This window comes from Gobio gobio, assembly GCF_949357685.1.
Source record: "Gobio gobio genome assembly, chromosome: 5".
NCBI classification, from domain to species: domain Eukaryota; kingdom Metazoa; phylum Chordata; class Actinopteri; order Cypriniformes; family Gobionidae; genus Gobio; species Gobio gobio.
Genome location: NC_137101.1, coordinates 13,015,105 through 13,034,982, shown reverse-complemented (window position 1 = coordinate 13,034,982; position 19,878 = coordinate 13,015,105). Strand labels below are relative to the sequence as shown.

The window sequence follows — 19,878 nt, the reverse complement described above, 5'->3', positions numbered from 1 at the left end:
ATAGTTTGCACAGATTAATCTCAATAACTTTTTTTTTGGAAGGAGATATCAAGAAAATTCTTTTTTCCCCTGTTTACTTACACCTAGTGGAATCCACAGAAACTGAAGGGATATAGACCAAACAGATTAAAAATGATAGATTTTCAAATAACAAATTAATTAAAAAATAAATCAAAATATGACTTTTTATATATGTTTATCATAAAATTGTGAATAAATACAATATAATATATGCAATATTCCACCACTGTGTTAAAATTTAGAGTGTTTTGTGTAAAATTAGACAATTTTTTATCAATTTACTCCAATGTATGTGGGTAGGGCGCTCTTTTAAATTCAGATATGCCTTGTTCTCTAAAATAATCTAAATATGCTGCAGAGCTGAAGTGGTTTTAATATAACTCCGATTGTGTAGTCATATACACCTAGGATGGCTTGAGGGTGAGTGAATCATGTGAATTTCCATTTTTGGGTAAACTATCCCTTTATTTTCCTCAGTAGTTTTGCTTTTTATGTACAAGACAAATAAATCTGCATACCAGTTAATCATATTTTAGAAATTGCTATAGTTTTTATTTTTTTATGTCAGCTTTATCTCTGCTAATACTCCTCTGCGCTTGACATTATTCATGCGTATACTGTCAATGCTACCTGCATCGCACTGAAAGCCCCTAATTTTGCCTTCCTAGATGGATTTTCAAATTACTTAAAATGTCACATCTTCAGGCCCAGCTGCTTTATGAGTGCAATAGAGATTCATTAGGCCGTGTCACAGAGCGTGGCGGCAAAGTCCGTCGTCGCCTCGGGTCTATTCAGTCAAATCCTCCACGCTTTTAAGCTCAACTTGTATTTCTAGGTAATTACTGCTGCTTCAAAAGTCACGTCGTTTTTTGAATCCCTAATTCGAGGGGATGTTTTTATATCCTCTCACTTCATCAAAAGAATTGCAAACTAGCCGGGAAGGAAATGTTACGGTTTTAAAGGGGCCTCTGCTGTATTTCTCACACCTGCACCCCTCCAGCGCTGAGCCGGGCGGTCTACATTAATGCGTTTCCCATTAGAAACCCTCAGTATTTTCTTTAGGACGCAAGTGTGGAGAGAGGATTGCATGCAGAGAGATATTAATTTTGTTGGTGATCTGGATGGATGTCTTTGTTGTGTAAAAAGACACTTGAAAGAATTGAGGGTTTGAAGAACAAAGAAAGCATCTCAACAAGTAATCTCCTGAGGGAGAACTGCAACTTTATCACTTGTACCACATCACTCAACCTGCATTATCTTAATGATATGCTGTGTATGGAGGGAGGGGGGGGGGATGTCGTTTGCTTTGTGTTTTAGTTTTATTCCGCTCAGAGCGATGGGGCAACATTAGTAACCACATTCGGGTCATTTTTCATTCCTATTCAAATCTTTTTGGGGTCTGTAATTCATCACCAGTCCGGAAGCAATCTGTTTGCTTTTCCTGTGTTTCCCCTAGATAAGAGGCGCATAGAGCGTTTCGCCTGCCGTGTAAAGAAAGATCGCAGTGATATGAGGACTTGTTTAGGTTCGCTGTCTGCAGCGCTCTCATTGCTATGCAATGCCATTACCGGTCAGATGATACAGTTAATTTATTGTACAGGGATGGAGGGTTTGCATGCACACTTTTGAGAAAAGAGAAATGTCAGACAGACAGCGAGGAGCTTTTGCCAACATATAATTGATATGCGATTTTAATCAATTCCTGATGGACAAAATCAAGTCCTGCCCTACATTTTCTTTTTCTTGTTCGAGAAGCCATTTCATTTGGATATACATTGGATTTACGACCACCCAGCCAATCAAAACAGAGGTCATTTACATAAGTTAAGGTGCTCATGTCATAATCATGGTGATTTTCTTTTTGATTGACCTATTTTCAAATGTAGTTTTCATAAATAATGAGGCAAGGAAAAAGGTTTCTATGATCGGTCCCCTTTAATGTTTACATTCCATCCGATTTTAATTGGATTCGAGACATATTTTTCAAACCATGGGCTGAAAAAGGAGCCCTTGCTCATTTCTCAACGCTGTTTTTCTCTTATCTGGCTCACAGATAGTATTATTACTCATGCGGTGTCTGGCTCTAGTAACGTCACACCATCAGGTCCTAGAGTTTGTGTTTTATCTGGCCTTGCTTGATTTCAATAAACGGAAAGAAACCATATTTCAGAGTGGGATTTAGATAAACTGCTGCCTGCTGTGTTTATCTGTATTGGAGTGTGTGAATCCTTCTCCGTATGACTTTCACGGCCGTTCTCAGACATCATCTGTCAGTATTCGATGAAATGGACATTTCTGCCACTCGATATGTAGCAGAGATTCGCCATGCATGAGTTAATAGATTACTGTGATCCAGCAGTACGTCTCGCCAGCAGCTAATATCTCCCGTTCTCTATCTTTCTCTGCTCTGTCTGTCTCGTTTCCTCCCCATTTTAGCCATTATCTTCAATCACTCTCAAAGTGAATGTAGGTTGCAGTTTGCAACCCATTTTACATCCATAATGTGACACATTTCCAAGTAAAACCAGGTGTTTAATGTGATGATAAATGTAGAGAAGATTTTATCCATCAGGCATTGATTGGATCATGAAAAGTGGGCTCAAAAGCTGAAAACGAAATATGAAATACTATGCAAGGAATTATGGAAAGTCAACTATGACACATACAGGCTGCCTTTCATTCTCCTCACAATACAGTGATTAAGACCAAGGGCCAGATTTACAGGGTAAATTAGCGTGAGAGCGCAATTCTAAAAAAGCAAAGATATTGGAAAGTTCAGCATATGATCTACTGACGACGCGCAAATTAAAGAACACCAGACGCAGCCGGATCATTTCCATAATAACCAACGCAATCTGCAAGTTAGCGTCTGGTTTAAGACATGCTTTTTTGGGCGGTAAATAATTGCGCACACACCAGTCAATTGACATGTTCAAACCTTAGTAAATCACCTTGCGTGATTCATTGAAATTCTCTCCTCCCATAAATTGTGCGTCTGTATGGGGAACTCCTACAAATGCGTATGCAATAAGTTCGGCCACAAAAATAACTCAGTCCGTGCCTTTTCAGTGCTAATTTTTCACTGCGTGTCTTTAATAAATCCTGACAGTAGTTTTTTTAAAACCAAAAGATGGTTTTACACTGGTGCAAGCTGTTAGTAAATCTGGCCCCAAGTGTTTGTAGTTTTGTCTGTTCTCAATACTCTGAACTCTAATAAACTGCATTAAATGCTCCTGAATTAACTGCAGCTGTGACAGCTGGCATTGACAAGCGACATTATGTTTGCTGAACGCTTTTTTGAAAGTTATATTCAACTATGAAAGCAAAACAGGGCTCACAACTTGTCTAAATATGTTCACCTTGATCCATTTATGTACAAAGAGTATAAATAACTAAATACTAACTATATAACTATACAATTGCATCTTAGTAAGACATGTCAACATTTGAACCTTTAATTTTATGCTTTAAAGCTTTTTTTATTTTAGTTTTACATTTGTATTGTTAGATATTCAAATAAGTTGAAACCCAATACTTGCATTTGAAAATATAATTCAGCATTTTTTTCCTTTAAAAAATGTATATATATATATTGGGATAGCCTAGGCTGCAAAGCATCCACTCGTTCTATCCATGTGGCTCGGGAAACGAAGGGCACATTTGTAGGCCGCATTCGAAGGAGACTTTGAATTGGGACAGCCTTCGTTGTGACGGATTTGGCCTTCGAAGGATGTAGCCTTTGAATTGGGTCACAGCTTATCTCAGTTCTTTCTAGCCTTGCTTGCTGAAGATTTCATAGTGGAACAAATGGCAGATGAGTGCTATATTACACGAGCCCTAATTCAAACCATGGCAGATTATTTAGAACATGCACATGCCTTGAGCGGTCGCTATTCAGTTAGCTTATGTGGCGTTTTTAGAGGAAGAGGTTGTTGCGGGACACAGCTGGTCGCTTGCCAATTAGAGAACATCCTGAAAACTGTTACAAAGAAAGGCCAGAGAGGAATGGATGAAGAACACGGATGAAGAATAGAATGTGATGAATAGGTCTAGGCTTTTCTTTTTTTGCCTTTATTGTCTGTTTTGTTCTGTTTCTTGTGAGTTTTGTGTCTTTTAATGACTAGTCTGGGCCGGTCAAGTCAGTGAAAAAGCACCAAAAGAACCTGCTGTTCTTCATTTGTGGAATTGGGCACTTCACTTTCACTCGCGCCCCCCACTGTAGTCTGAATACATTCAGCTGTCTTCTCCTCTAGCAGGTGGGAGCTTTTTAGGTCATTGTGACATCCAGCTTACCAGCTTACCTTACTCCCTTCTGATAACACCAGACATGTATCATACAGATGCAAAATCAGACCAAGTTTGGGAAAGACAGAGTGAGAATTTGTACTCTAGAGTAAAAATAACTATAGCATGGACCCAAAAAGTGTTTGGATAATGGATATTTTTTGTATGAATGTCAGTGTTTTATATTTAAACAAAATTAACTTTCACTGTTGTCAGTTGCACTCAAATCATCCTTGTTCACATTACTTAAAAAAAACTCTAATGTAACTAAATGAACTTAAATTTACTGAGTTGTTTCTACTAAAAATGAGTATTGTCAGCGTTACTTAATAAGTGTTTGTTCGGTCAACTTAACATTGCTGAGTGAAACTAACAAACTGGGCAGTGGATCTGTAGTTCCCAGCATACTTTGCAAGGGAACGCATTAGGAGAGTAAATTTAGGGATTAAAGTGTTATTTTATGTTTTTCAGTAAAGGGAAAGATGCTGTTAGTTTATGTTAGTGTTTAATGTTCAGTTATGTTGGACATTTTAGAGGAATTTCTGTAATACCTTACTTCGTACCCTCAATTAAGTTATTTTTGCATTTGGTTTCTAAAAATATGCGTGTTGTTATTTAATAGTTTTCCACTACACTTGTAGAGCAAGTAGTTAATTTAATAAGGTAAATTAAATCGATAAATGCGTTCACCTAACATAATAAACTTTTATAAATTTAACATAACATTATTAAGTAAACTGCACATAAATATTATGTAAAAGTGACACATTCAAATGGTTTGTATTTACTTAAATACATTTTGTCAGCTTTTCTTGACTTTCTTGTGTTCATATAACTAAAATATGTAAAATTGTTATTTGTTAAAATTACTCAATATAGTTGTGTGGAACCACTTGACGCTGCTTTTTTGAGTAAATCCAACAAGTCAGGTACTGTTTAAAATGTGTGTTAGGTTATTTGATGGAACCGAGAACTTGGGACCAGTTAGTTACAGTAATGGTAAAAAAAAAAAAAAAAAGTCTAGTTTATTTACAGAAGTTGACATTTTGCTCTCAAATGCATTATATTTTCAAGTGTGCTTTAATAATATAATATAATATAATATTATTATATTATGTTATAAATTATTAAATGTGGGGGATGGAGTAGAACCATCTATGATCATTAGAGGCACCAGACCTCAAAAGTACCATCAAATTAGCATCAGTCCCTGGGGTGGTTCTTCTAGATTATGTTTTGATTTGTGCGATAAGGCAGTGAGTAGACAGACATGGTTCGTCGCTGGGAGAAACGGGCAGTGTCACAATTTAATCAAGGCCATCGTTTATCACCGCCGTGCAGACAATGTAGACATTAGCTTTTAATTAACTCCTCAGACTCAATTATTGCCTATCCAGACAACAGAAGATGTGGATCAGGATATGCAGCTTATAATATTTCACTGCCTGTAATGTATGTTTTGAACATGCATTTGTGTTGAAGTGCAATACAGTCCGGATCAAGGCACTGGTGCCCTTTTGGGTGGCCCTATAAATCTAGTTTTAACTGGATTTTATAGAAACCATTTATGTTAGGAAAACTATCACTGTTGAAGGCTCCAGGCAGTCATTGCCTGGTAAGAGCATTTGTGCTCCATTCACATTTTATATGTAGAGATGGCTCGCATATATATTTTCATTAGAAGGACCTCAATGGAGGGCCAAGAAACACTTCAAGCTCACACTTTTCCAGATGTGCAGCTCCACATACATCACAGCATTCAGACGGTGAGACTTTACAGGGTCTGGACTCCTGAGAAGTGAGGAAATCAGGGCTTTCTCAGGGTTTTACAGTAGCAGGTTTGCAGAAGCTGTAAAGTATTTTTGCTGTCATTAAATTTATTAACATTAAACCACAACACAACACAGTTTCTGCAAGTTTTCTGAGCATGAAATACCGGCTCACAGTTACTTAATTACTTACTGAGGCTTGATTATTTAAAACCAGCAGAGCTTTTAAGTTGTGAAATACTCAATCCTCATAACGGCCAGGTGATGTGCCTGATTGACTGGACTGCAGTTGTTTTATAACACATTGATTTCTTTTAACTGCAGTTTTCTCTGTGGCTTCCTCTGCCACTGGGCTTCTTATGGACTTCATCCATCATTGAGCTAACAAGGCTTCTTTGTGCTGAGTGAAATGGCTATTCCATTAGCATGACACCGCTCTGGGATTAGCCCAGATGGCTCATACTGGAGATCAATGTCAGTTCTGGTGTAGCGAGGAAGCTTTCAGGTCAATTGTCAAAGTGAGAAGTATTGCAGATACTCACTGGGTCTGTTCAGATCATTAAAATGACCGTAAGTCAGTGCTGTTTGTGTGAGGGCCATCAGTGCTTGACACTTTTTTTTCCTTTTGTGTGCATTAGGGTCTTGGTTGAGTTTGAATGTGAGCATTCTGTATTTTTCCGCCAAAAGCAGAATAGATGCAGTATATGGGTTCTTTGTTTGGGGGAACTTTTCTGTTGCCTAGAATAATCTTTAGTTAGTTCGTTTGTTTGTTTTACAAAAATAAGATTATTTTGGGTTTTAAATCTGGGGAATTCCACTTTGCACCTTTTCTTAAGAAATTAAATCATATGTTCAATTCAATGAGTTTGTTTACAATTTTTTACTTTTAGGTGTGTGTGTGTGTGTGTGTATGCTTGTTTATGTGATTTATGAGGATACAAATGTGTATAATGAGGCTAAAATGCTGGACTGGTATTAAAACGTAAATGTTCCTGATTAAAATGGCTTAAAAACATACTAAACAATATTTTATTAAAAATGTAAAAATACAGAACGTTTTCTGTGATTGTAGGTTTAGGGGTAGGGTTACGGGGATAGAATATACAGTTTATGGAATGTCTTCATAATGATAGGTGCTCTAACGTGTGTGTGTGTGTGTGTGTGTGTGTGTGTGTGTGTGTGTGTGTGTGTGCTGCAATGTCTTGTTTAGAACTTCTTTTAAGTTGTTGCTGTAGCTGTTGTTGAGCCAATCAGGAAGTATTCTCTGAGTAGATGAAAGAGTCTGTCTAGCACTGAAGGACACTGCCGTTTCCCTGCTCCACCCCACTTGGCCTGTGCCTTTGATGGGTGGAAAAAAAAAGTATGTGTTCTCTGATTGGCTGTTATAAATTTTTGCCTTCATGAATGGGTTCCAGTAGACAAGAGGGAAAAATCTTAATCAAGATCTTGGACTAGTTAAAAGCTCATGCCAGAGTTGGCTTTAACATCTGGCCAGCTGTGAGTGCCTGGTGGCTTTGATCACTGCCTCTTTACTTCAGTTTGGTTTTTGTTAACTGCATAACCCTATAGATGCCTTTAACATGAATGTGCACTATTGCCAAAAGTATTGGGACACCCCTCCAAATCATTGAATTCAGGTGTTCCAATCACGTCCATGGCCAAAGGTGTATAAAACCAAGCAGCTAGTCATGCAGAAGCTTCTACAAACATTTGTGAAAGAATGGGTCGCTTTCAGGAGCACAGTGAATTCAAGTGTGGTACCGTGATAGGTTGCCACCTGTGCAATGAGTCCATTCGTGAAATTTGTTCACTACTAAATATTCCACGGTCAACTGTTAGTGGTTTTACAACAACGTGGAAGCAACAACAGGGAACAACAGCAACTCAGCCACGTAAAATCACAGAGCGGGGTCAACATATGCTGAGGCGCACAGTGCGCAGAAGTTGCCAACTTTCTGCAGAGTCAACAGCTACAGACCTCCAAACTTTGTGTTGGCCTTCAGAATAGTTCAAGAACAGTGTGTAGAGAGCTTCTTGGAATGGGTTTCCATGGCTGAGCAGCTGCATCCAACCCTTACATCACCAAGTGCAATGCAAAGCGTCGGATGCAGTGGTGTAAAGCATTCCCTCACTGGACTCTAGAGCAGTGGAGACGTGTTCTCTGGAGTGACTAATCATGATTCTCTGTCTGGCAATCTGATGGATTTGGTGGTTGCCAGGAGAACGGTACTTGCCTGACTGCATTGTGCCAAGTGTAAAGTTTGGTGGAGGGGGGATTATGAAATCATAGTTTTTAATGGACATAAGTGTGCTGAAAACATATGCTTAAATGCTTGAAATTAGCAATATAAAGCAACATAAATATAAAGCATCTACGTAAGAATATTTTTTTGTTGTTGGATGAATTAGAGCGGAGACTGCGAGCCATGCCTTCTCATCCAACATCAGTGCCTGACGTCACAAATGCGCTTCTAGAAGAATTGTTAAAGATATAAACACACTCCTGCCTTTTCAAAAGAGTTGAAGCTGTTATGGCTGCAAAGGGTGGGCCAACTCCGTATTAAACCTTATGGATTAAGAATGTGATGTCATTAAAGTTCATGTGCATGTAAAGGCCGACGTCCCAAAAGTTTTGGCAATATAGTGTTTACTGATGGATGGTGGCACTGAATTTATTATTGATGGATGAAAGATTCCCTTTAACTGTGTAGTGCTGCACTGTCTGTCAGTACAATACAATTATTAATACTGAAATTATTCCCATACTTAAATTTGTAACATGTTGTGACCAAACAATCAGAAGCTTTATTCTTGTGATTTAATTCTTACTTGAATGCTTTATATTGCCTACAAATCTAATTTGAAGCATTTAAGAATATGCTTTCAGATCATAAGAAACATAAATTTGGTCAATTTTTTCCCTAAACTTTTGACTGGTAATGTATATGTTCCATTTCAGACGGATGGCAGGTGATATTGAGGCTGATTAAAAGTGGAGCGTGCATGCACAGGGATTTGTTGTGGTGATGTTATAGCCAGAAGTCATATGGGAGAAAGATCAGTAGGATCAGGCTTTTCTGCTATAATGAGTTTATGATTTATATCAGATGTTGTGTTGTGTCTCCTCAACCACTAAAATATGGGTTGGGTGGTGTGGATACTTTAAACCCTTAAAAAATCTTAAATATCAAGGACACATTAAGAAATCATCTTTTTTAATGAATGCAACGAATGAAAAATTGATGTTGTGGAGATGCTTATCACATATTAAAACACACCATTGTATGCTCTGCTTTTTGGCCTAATGGGTGTTTTTACACTTGGTCTCTGCTAAAACAAGTGGGGATCTCTTGCCAGTATGAATTAAATAAAACAAATCCATCATTTTTTTGAATGCAGTGACATTTATGAGCGTGCTGTTTAAAGCTGATGCCAATTTCCCCCGTAATTGTTTTCTATAGAAAGCTTGTGAATACTTGCCAACATGTGGTTGTAAAGACTGCAAATGGGATTTGCTTGATTCTGTTGGAAAAACATCAGTATTTACAGTTAATGCTTCATGTTTAGCTCAATGGTAGTTATTTTAGTTCATTTATTTTCTAAGAAAAGTTAACCAGCTAATTGCTTTTCATTACTTGGTTTGTTAAAACCACAAACACTAGGATTGCATACATCTCTTGTGTTTTGTCTTGCACACATCTCTGTTGGGACAGGTTTAAAATGATTAAGACCTTGTCCCCCAACTGTGCCCCTAAAATACTCTGGCTCTATGATTTGCCTGTAATCCTGTTAGCGTCAGATTAACACCACAGCCATGTTTCCCTGTGCAGGGATTCAAAGCCACTCCATCCCTCCTCAGTACTTTGTTTGCACTAATCTGTTTAAATACTCTCTCTGATTTTTTTAAACAAATATAAACTCTTGCTGTTGTTGTTAATATTGTATTAATTTATTTTATATTTAATTAAATTAAGTTTTATTTTATTTTATTTTATTTTATTTTATTTTATTTTATTTTATTTTATTTTATTTTATTTTATTTTATTTTATTTTATTTTATTTTATTTTATTTTATTTTATTTTATTTTATTTTATTTTATTTTATTTTATTTTATTTTATTTTATTTTATTTTATTTTATTTTATTTATTTATCAGCATTCCAATATGAATGTTGCATTTTAGGAAGTGCCAAGTTCGACTGAATCTGGTGACCCTGGACCACAAAACCAGTCATAAGTCGCACGGGTATATTTGTGGCAATAGCCACAAGTCAAAATTATTGATTGTTTTTTTACATTTTATGACAAAAATCATTAGGATATTAAATAAAGATCATGTTCCATGAAGATTGGAAATTTTTTTTTGCACCCTCACATTCCATATTTTTAAATAATATCTCTGCCAAATATTGTCCTAGCCTAACAAACCATACATCCATAAAAAAAGCTTATTTATTCATGTATGATGTATAAATCTCAAAATATTTAAAAATAAATGTACCCTTATGACTGGTTTTGTGGGACTGATTAGTTGTTTTGTTAACCCACCGACTAGTTGAATTAGAAAATAGGTACAGTATGTTGTGCATCTTTAATAGGCATTCAGTATACAACTTCACCTTATAACCTAACTAAACGCTTAATCTGATTACTTTCATAGCACCGGCTGCATTGGAAATGAATAATGACTGCACATCCAGACGCCCTCACATTTAACTGCATTAACCTTCTGAACTCTCAGTGACTGAGTGGCTTTGTAGGGCGACTCGCAAGTGATTTATAGAGATTATAAACACTAGAAGCCCAAAACATTAAATGTATGTGTTGTAAAGTGCATTGCCACCGAGCAAGGATAGATACTCCAAGATACAAAAGCATTTTTCCAGTCCCTCGAGAAGACAAATGACAATTTTAGCAAAAACGTAAATTTGCAGGCCGTCATGTCTTGAGTGTTTTTCCTTCTCAAGGTCCACAGATAAACCTCATACATAGCTCTGCCTGATTAGTATTATTCAAGACAACCGGTTTCCTCAGGCACTGCTTATCTTTGGGCTTAATAAGGAGTTAAATATTTTAACATAAAACTTAAATATTTTGGAGACACTCAAGTGGTCTGTGTCACAGCCGTCTACCTATGAGCTTCGGTTATCTAAATTTGATTTGGACCACACAAAATCTAAACACACGATACATTTGTTTGTCTCTCTCTCTTTGCCTCTGAGTGTGTTTGTAGTAGTTTTAATAGAGCAGTACATAATATTTGCTAATACCTTCAGTCATGACCTCAGAGTAAAGCTGCTCTTAATGGACCAAACTATATTCACAGTAATCTGATTTGCCGTGGCCCAGTTACAACAAGATTACCTTCTAAACAGATATACACACAACATAAGCAACTACATAAATCCAGATAAGTGCTAATAATGTACAATTGTTTGCAAACACTGTGGTCCATTTATAATGTGGAAATGCACAAAGGGCAATGCAGATGCTTGCGGAATGTGACGAGGAAAATATTAAGAGTGATGTTGTGTTATAGTAATATTTTTGTAAAATTAAATGATTTACTTTTATATTGTCAAAGCAAAAAGTTTGTGGTATGCAGCATCTGACATGCGATGATCATTGTACTAAGTTGAGCTCTCACTGCAGGGGTCATAGCGTGATGGCAGCCATGGATCTCTTCATTTTCCCAGCATTGTGTTTCCTGAGTTAAAAACAAGTGCAGGCTTTCTCATTGAGTCACAGAGAACTCTATAGACAGAGATATGGGTCACAGGAAACTGGCCCACTTGTGCTGAGGGCCTGATGTATTAACTGCCACTAAAACACAGACTGAAAAAGTATTATTCTACGTTTTTTTTCTTGGGTAATTGTTCATTATTTTAATTTATTTTTGTTAAATGTGTATTGCACTCCACATTACTTCCTTCTAGCTATTGTAAGATTTCCCTTCTGGCTTTATTTTGTTTTATTTTATTTATTTATTTTAAATATATATAAAACTAGTTTCGCCTCACTTTTCATTCTTTTGTACTCTGAGCTCTGAGTGTTAATTTCCCTGCGGCCTTGCGTCTCAATCTTGCCCTTTGGAAATCATTTGAAATTTAAATATTTAAATCAGCTCCTCTCCCACCTCAATGCCAATCACGAATGAAAAGAATACATTAAACTGGCGAACACATTAAGAAAGCGCATATATTGTGCTACGGTCACTCTCCGGACAGCAGGATAGTGATGGCTTTATTTAATGCACTGTGAAATACATCAAGATCACTGGCAATAGTGTTGAGATTCAAGTGATGATTTGGTCAAATAACAGAAATCTTTCATGCTACTGTTTGTGAAGTATATGTGTTATAGACGGATTAATGGAGTGAGATACTGTCTTTAAAACTGTAAAGAGGTTTGATGTTGGGTTTGGTGGCATCCTCCAATAATTATGTTATAAATAGGGCTGTCAGTCAATTAAAAATGTGCATGTGGCAGAGAAATCTCATGCCTTTTTCATGCAATACGGCACCCATTTTTCATGTTACCTCTTTATTCTCTCTCCATCTTCTTTAGCCGAGCAATCAAAACCAACCAGGACCTCCTACCGGACACTCCATGGACAAACATCCTGTACGATGACTTCTGGGGCACTCTGCTCACTCACAGCGGCAGCCACAAGTCTTTCCGCCCCCTTTGCACCCTCTCTTTCCGCCTCAACTATGTCCTGGGTGGCCTGGACCCCCGGGGCTACCACCTGTTCAACGTGGGCCTGCACTGCTGTGTCACTGCACTCTTCACTGCATTTTGTCGTCTTCTACTGGGTGGAGGACCGTGGAGCCTGCTGGCAGGACTGCTCTTCGCCTCTCATCCCATACACACCGAAGCGGTGGCTGGGGTGGTGGGGCGAGCAGATGTGGGAGCAGCGTTTTGTTTCTTATTATCCCTGCTCTGTTACACCCAGTACTGCTGTCTCAGGCCCAACCCAACGCACTCGAGCCGGGTTGTATGGCGGGCAGTGCTGTGGCTGGCCGGGAGTCTGGGTGCTGCTGCGGCGGCCTTGCTGTGGAAGGAGCAGGGAGTGACTGTTCTGGCCGTTTCAGCCGTTTATGATCTCTGTGTTGTGCATCGCCTGCGATTCCGGCAAGCAGTAATGATGGTGCTGAAGGTGAGATCTGATTCTCGTTATGTGGATCTGCTCCAAGTTCAAGGGAAAATGCAACAGGGTCACCAATGTGGTAGAAACAAGGTCCTGATACTTAACCGGCCAAATATAACCTTATAAAAATACTAACATAAACCCGGAGTTTAATTTAAAATGTATTTCAGAGTAAAGCTTGAATACCAGAAACTCAGAGTTCCTATCCATCCTGGAAAACCTGTATTTTTGTAATGCAGGAAAATCTGAGAATAAAGGCCTGTTCACACCAAGTGATGTAACTACAATTTAAAGGTATAGTTCTAAATATAAAAAAGTCCACACCACAATGATAAGGATAACGGCACAGAGAAACAATATCATTTGAATTACTTTCAGAATATTTTTTTTTTCAGCTGATGAACGATAAAAACATTGACAGCCAATCAGAATCCAGTTTGAGCATTTGACAGACGACAAAACTGCAGCGTCCTTAAAATAAACAGAACGTTATCATGTGCTGGTGTGGATGCTAATATTCTTATTGTTATAGTTATCTTTACGGTTATCGTTCTTGGTGTGAACAGGCCTTTACCCTAGAAAATAAGTTATTAAATGTTTAAGAGACTGTCTTAAGTTTTATTATAACGTTACACTATGATAAATCGAGCTAAAATGAGCTGGGGGGCATAATATATATTGTTAAATCAGTCCTATTATTAATTTCATCTAAGGTGCAGGACATTTCTAAAACACTGATATCTGTGTGACTTTACATGAACGTGTGGGAACTTAAAATATTTATTTTGCATCATCACTATGTTTGAATGATTTTCACAGGTACTGGGAAAGCCACTTCCTTTTGTCGTGATTATATCAAATTTAATTAATTCTGCTGTCTGCTTAAATGTTTAATCATGGAAATTTGGCCATATATTTGATACCAAGGAAGAAAGAAGAAAGTATTTCTCCAGATATCAATAACATGAACTTTGGAACACTTTTGGAGGCGTATTACCGCCCCTAAAATTGGGTGTTATTTTAGATTATAGAGGGCTGAACTTAGCAAAGAAATCAACAAAATTGGAATGCCATGCTAATAATCACTACACTCTAAAAAATGCTGGGTTAAAAATAACCCAAGTTGGGTTGAAAATGGACTAACCCAGCAATTGGGTTGTTTTAACCCAGCATTTGGGTTGTTTTAACCCAGCGGTTGGGTTAAATGTTTGCTTAAAACAACCCAACTGCTGGGTTAAAACAACCCAATTGCTGGGTTAGTCCATTTTCAACCCAACTTGGGTTCTTTTTTAACCCCGCATTTTTTAGAGTGTATATAATACCCCCTGCTTATTTTGTTTGAGTATTACTTAAGGTAGCCTACTTTACTTTAAGTATTACTTTTAATGTTTTGGAAAATGTCAAGTGTCTATGCAAACCTTGAAAATAGTTTTTACTTTAAGTTTTCATATTAAAGGGGTATTTTACTGTGTCCTAACCTGTTAAGATGACTTACCCTATTAAACAGACCAATGGCAAGTATTACATGATGGCAAATGCCATTAACTGTAGTAATACTGTACATTTAATTCCATTTAGCTGTACAATGATTTTGTTTGAATTATCACACTTACACCCTATGATCTATTCGGTATAATATGCAGCGCTAATCTTTAAATGTACCTTTTTATCAATATGATGATAAATGGGCATTTTTGCAGCTCTCCTCCACCCTATTTCAGACAATAATGTAAGAGTAATCTTACCAGTCCAGACTCTGTACACAGATGCCAATCCCGCGGCACATCTGGGCTCTTTATCATGGCCTCTCTGCCCGTGTCTCCGGCTTTTCTTGCTGGTAATCGTGAGGTGCGCGAGAGGGGCGACAGCGAGAGATTACAAACTCTCCAGACGGCCACGAGCGCATGGGAACGCAAACAGAGGGAGAGAAAAGGAGGATGAGGGAGAAGAGAGGAAACCATGCCCTCACTTCCTCTCTTTCTCTTTATCAAAGCACTTTCTCGTTTACTCTTATTCCCCTGGTGGAAAATCGGCTCATTGGCTTTCTGTGCTTCACAGGGGCCTCATTAAATGCAGAAGGAATGGTCAACAATAAAAGATCCCAAAGGATGGTTTTTGAACAATGAGGCACTGACTTTGCATATATGCCACGCGTCTCAGACTTTACATTCATGCGGTAATGAATGCGTATCTGGGTAATGAAAACAGATAGGGTGCCCTCATTGATATTCTAGAGGCTACAAACACCCCTGATATAGGATATTGCTTTGATTTGAGCTGAATGAGGTGCGAGTCTAAAACAATACGCTGTAGATTAGTTTTGAGGTTGGCCATACGAGCGCACAATGCAGATAGAGGGCAATTTTTCATCCCATTTGCTTTCTAATCGGGCTGAGATGAGATAAGCTCGGGGTGATTGTCTGGAATGCGTTCTGCCCTTTTTCTGCATAGCAGTGGTGCACGTGGCTGCTGGTCTAGTGCTGGATCTCCAAAACCACCAGTCAACCTGTCTTAAGTCCAATTCACACTGCACCAACATTTAGCAACAGGCACTTCGTCTGGTTTTGGTTGGCACTTGTTTTTGCCGATTGAACATGTTTGCTGGCTGTGGAATGTCTGAGAAGTGACATACTGTAATCTGAATTGGTCTTCATTCTTAAAATCAGAATTGGCAAAAAGAAAATGCAAAAAGTTGGAGGTCTGATTAGAATTGAATGAATCTTTCAAGCATCACAAGAAATGCTTCGTAGTCAATTTAAGGTAATTCAGCGGTGACACACACAATATCTTGGCTCATTTGTCTTCATGCCGTGCATGTGGGAAGATTTGCTCGTAAACAGTCAACAATTTGATTAATGTGGTGGCATTTATGCCGTGACAGGAAATTCAGCTGTGAAATGATGCTGTGGATTTCACATTTCCTTAAATACCTTTAAGATGCATGATCGGTGTAATGTTTAGACTGCAGTTGGTTTACTGGTCTAGATATTATATGATTCTCCTACATTTTCTTGATGTAGGAGAAAAAAACACTGAAAGATTCCCGATTAGATTTGGATGGTTTCCCAATGGAGAACACTGTAAACCTACAACCGTCCTCATTATGAGTGCAGTGAACTACTCCTTTGTCCTCTTAAAGAACTGCAGCATAATGAGTTCAGTTCATCAACATCCTCCAGCGCCCTGACTATTTCTGTTTGTATTTTGAAGAGGTCATTTGTTGCGTTTTATGCTTGAGTTGTATTTGTTTAGTTACTGAAACATGAAATGATTGAAAAATGATTGTCCTTCAGATCTTCGCTCTAAGGCAATTATGGTATTTCCAATTTAAGATTGATTTTACAGTTTGGTAGGCCTACAAAAAAGCAAGAACAAAAAACAGGTGATGAAATAGAGCTCATTCAGTTCAACCATATCTGAACCGTAGATTGAAGTGTCACGCTCAGTGGAAGCAGAGGATCTATCGTGGCTTTAGTCCATAAGTTTGTGACCCATTGTGTGTGAAATAAATGAATCGATATTTGTGGCATCTAATTTCCCCAGTCTTTGAGCCCGACTTCCCCAGAATGCACTCTGTCAATAGTCATGCTGTGCCCAAAGAGGCAATTACACAAGAAAAGATTTTTCTCTTTCACTCCGAGGACTGTTAAGTATGTAGTATGCAGTATAAATGCAAAAGGGATTTTTTTTTTCTTCTGTTGCTTTTATTCACCAATGGATGATGTCTTTTATCTATTTTATTTGGAAATAAAATACATATTTTTTAAAATGTGTTACATGGTCTTAACCAGTCTTAGGAACTTTTTAACAAGCCTACTTTTCATGTTTTTTGACTCAGACTTTAAATCCTAAACTGTTCAATCCTTAAAATATGAGTTTACATATGTAAAATGATGGTAAACAAACAGTGACATCAATGTAAAACATAACATTTAATATTTACAAAGCAACAACAGTGTTAGTGAAGAGCATGCTTGAACAAATCAAGATAAATGTCAGTTGTGAGTATATTATTTTTATTTTATTTTTATTCCCAATCAAGTGGGAATTTTGTCTAGATTATGCTATTGTGGCCTACTTATGATGCATAAAATGCTAGCTTTGAAATTAGCCTTAACATATTAGAATAGACTAATAAAGACAAAATAGTTGGGCGTTTATTCCATTATATTAATGTTAATATAATGTTGACCATCATTTCCATCTCAAAACGCTATTAAACATAATACATAACATTTAGATGTGGTGGAAATTACAATGTGGTGGGAATTTTAATTACAAAAAAAAAATGTTGTGTTATGAATGTATGTCCACTGTTAAACATTGTTAATGTACAAATGAAATAAGTCAGAATGTATAAGTAATATAAGAGTGTGAACTGACTGATCCCTGTTGTTCTCTTCATTTCCAGAGGAGGAACATGAACTTGTTGGTCAGTTTAGCCTGGCTGGTTGGTTGGGGAATAATTTTGCTCGCAGCTCGATTTTACTGGATGGGCAACAAGCCGCCAAACTTCTCCAACTCGGACAACCCAGCAGCCGACTCACCTCACTTCCTGACCAGAGCACTTACGTTCCTGTATCTGCCAGCTGTCAATGCCTGGCTCCTCCTCTGTCCTGACAAACTCAGCTTTGATTGGTCAATGGATGCCGTTCCTCTGCTCAGAACCATCGGTGATTGGAGGAACCTACAGTCAGTTATGTTTTACTCAGGATTTGCTTTCCTGGCATGGTTTGGCCTGAGAAGCCCACTGCTACAGTCCACGAAAATCAGTGAAACCAATGGAAAATCATATATGAGCAATGGAAAGTCTGCAACTAATGGATACAGTCATAATCACAATGAAAATCACTACAGGGACTCGCCTAAAATAAATGGTTATCACAAACCTCTCAAAACCCCTCACAAATCGTTCCCAGCCACGGAAAACGTGGTGGTCTTTTCCCTCGGGCTGCTAGTTTTGCCCTTCCTCCCAGCCACTAACATGTTGTTCTACGTGGGTTTTGTAGTGGCCGAGCGAGTGCTGTACATCCCCAGTATGGGCTTCTGTCTGCTCGTGACTATCGGGTTTAGGAGCATGTTCATGCACTGTAGGTCGAGATGCTCTAGAGCTCTCCTGCTGAGCTGTGCCACAGTCTTGGTGCTTCTCTACAGCCTGAAGACTGTGAGGAGGAACCAGGACTGGCAGAGCGAGGAGATGCTGTACAGGTCTGGCATTGCTGTAAACCCTGCAAAAGGTGGGTTTACAGAACTTGTATTCTGCAATATCAGAAATAATGTGATAGATGCGACCGAGATAAATGCTGAAGTAAAATTTCTTTAACTTGTTTATCTCAGCTTGGGGTAACCTGGGTAACGTCTTGAAGAACCAGGGAAAGATGGCGGAGGCAGAGAGAGCATATAGAAATGCTCTTTATTACCGGGGCAATATGGCAGATATGCTTTACAACCTGTGAGTACATACACTTTGATATGTTTTTCTTTCTTTCTCTTCCTAGGCCACACTTAAAATGTCTGAATGTTGTTGCATTAAATAATAATGAAAAATAGTATCAAACCAAGATGTTTTGAAATTAAATAATCCTTTTTTTAGAACCTTTCTGAGTAAGCAAACAAAGAGCTGATTAGATGGCTCTCTCACTGTTTTTTGCGTAGTGTTTTCTGTTCAGAGGACAACATTTGGAGTGTTGGTTTTGTCAAGGTCATACAGCACTTTATCTGAGCCAGTTTTCCATGGAAACTGACATAATCCAATGAACACGACTTTTGCAGGGCAGCAGACGTTAACAAATGTACCAAAATATTGGATATGTGCCATTATATAATTCATTTTTAACACAATAGTGCATTTAATTCTGATAAAGATGGCTCCAAAATGAAGAAGAAGAAGAAAAAAGTAATACATACTTTGTGGGGGGAAGACATACTTGGCATTCAGACAACTAGAGTGGGAGGTTGAGAAGCAGTGGAAGTGTTAGCCATATCTCTCCCTCAGGGCGTGTGTGTGTGTGACACTGGGATTTCATTAGTCCTGATTTGCAGGCTTAAGGGGAAGCTTGAGACACCTCTAACACTAATTAAACCTGGAGAGGAGCAGACACCTCAATGTTTCATTGTCACATTCTGGTCCTCGCACAAACTCATGTTCAGATGACTTCACATATCATTTCTCAAACTTAAAACCTTTTGTGTGCTTTAATTTCATCCAGTGGTTTGCTGCTACAGGAGAGCGAGCGATTCTCTGAAGCTCTCCATTACTATAAACTGGCCATTGGGAGCAGACCGACTCTGGCCTGTGAGTTCAGCTCTTCAGTTTCACTTATTTCGCCCTTTTGACCATCAGAGTGAGTCTATTGTTGTGTCCTGTTTTTCACAGCTGCATACTTGAACGTGGGCATCATCCTGGTCTCCCAGGGTAATATCGAAGAGGCCAAGCGCACTTTCCACACTTGCGCAGACATCCCCGATGAAAACCTTAAGGACCCTCACGCCCACAAGAGCTCCGTCACCAGCTGCTTGTACAACCTGGGAAAGCTGCTTCATGAGCAGGGCCAGCATGAGGTACAGCTCCGCTCATTTATTCAGTATTCATTGAAATCTGCATGCATAACCCAGTTTTGATGGATGTAATGATGTTCTTCTATGAATTGTTGG

General features: G+C 38.3%; 1 protein-coding gene across 1 annotated transcript in view; it reads left to right on the top strand.

The window, feature by feature from the left end:
* Positions 1-19,878, top strand: part of tmtc2a (transmembrane O-mannosyltransferase targeting cadherins 2a) — a 39,390-nt gene that overhangs the window by 11,340 nt on the left and 8,172 nt on the right. The window contains exons 2-6 of the mRNA XM_079816383.1: positions 12,642-13,233; positions 17,636-18,461; positions 18,562-18,676; positions 19,434-19,519; positions 19,601-19,785. Of these exons, the coding sequence (XP_079672509.1) occupies positions 12,642-13,233; positions 17,636-18,461; positions 18,562-18,676; positions 19,434-19,519; positions 19,601-19,785 (1,804 nt within the window). The remainder of the gene's footprint in view (positions 1-12,641; positions 13,234-17,635; positions 18,462-18,561; positions 18,677-19,433; positions 19,520-19,600; positions 19,786-19,878) is intronic.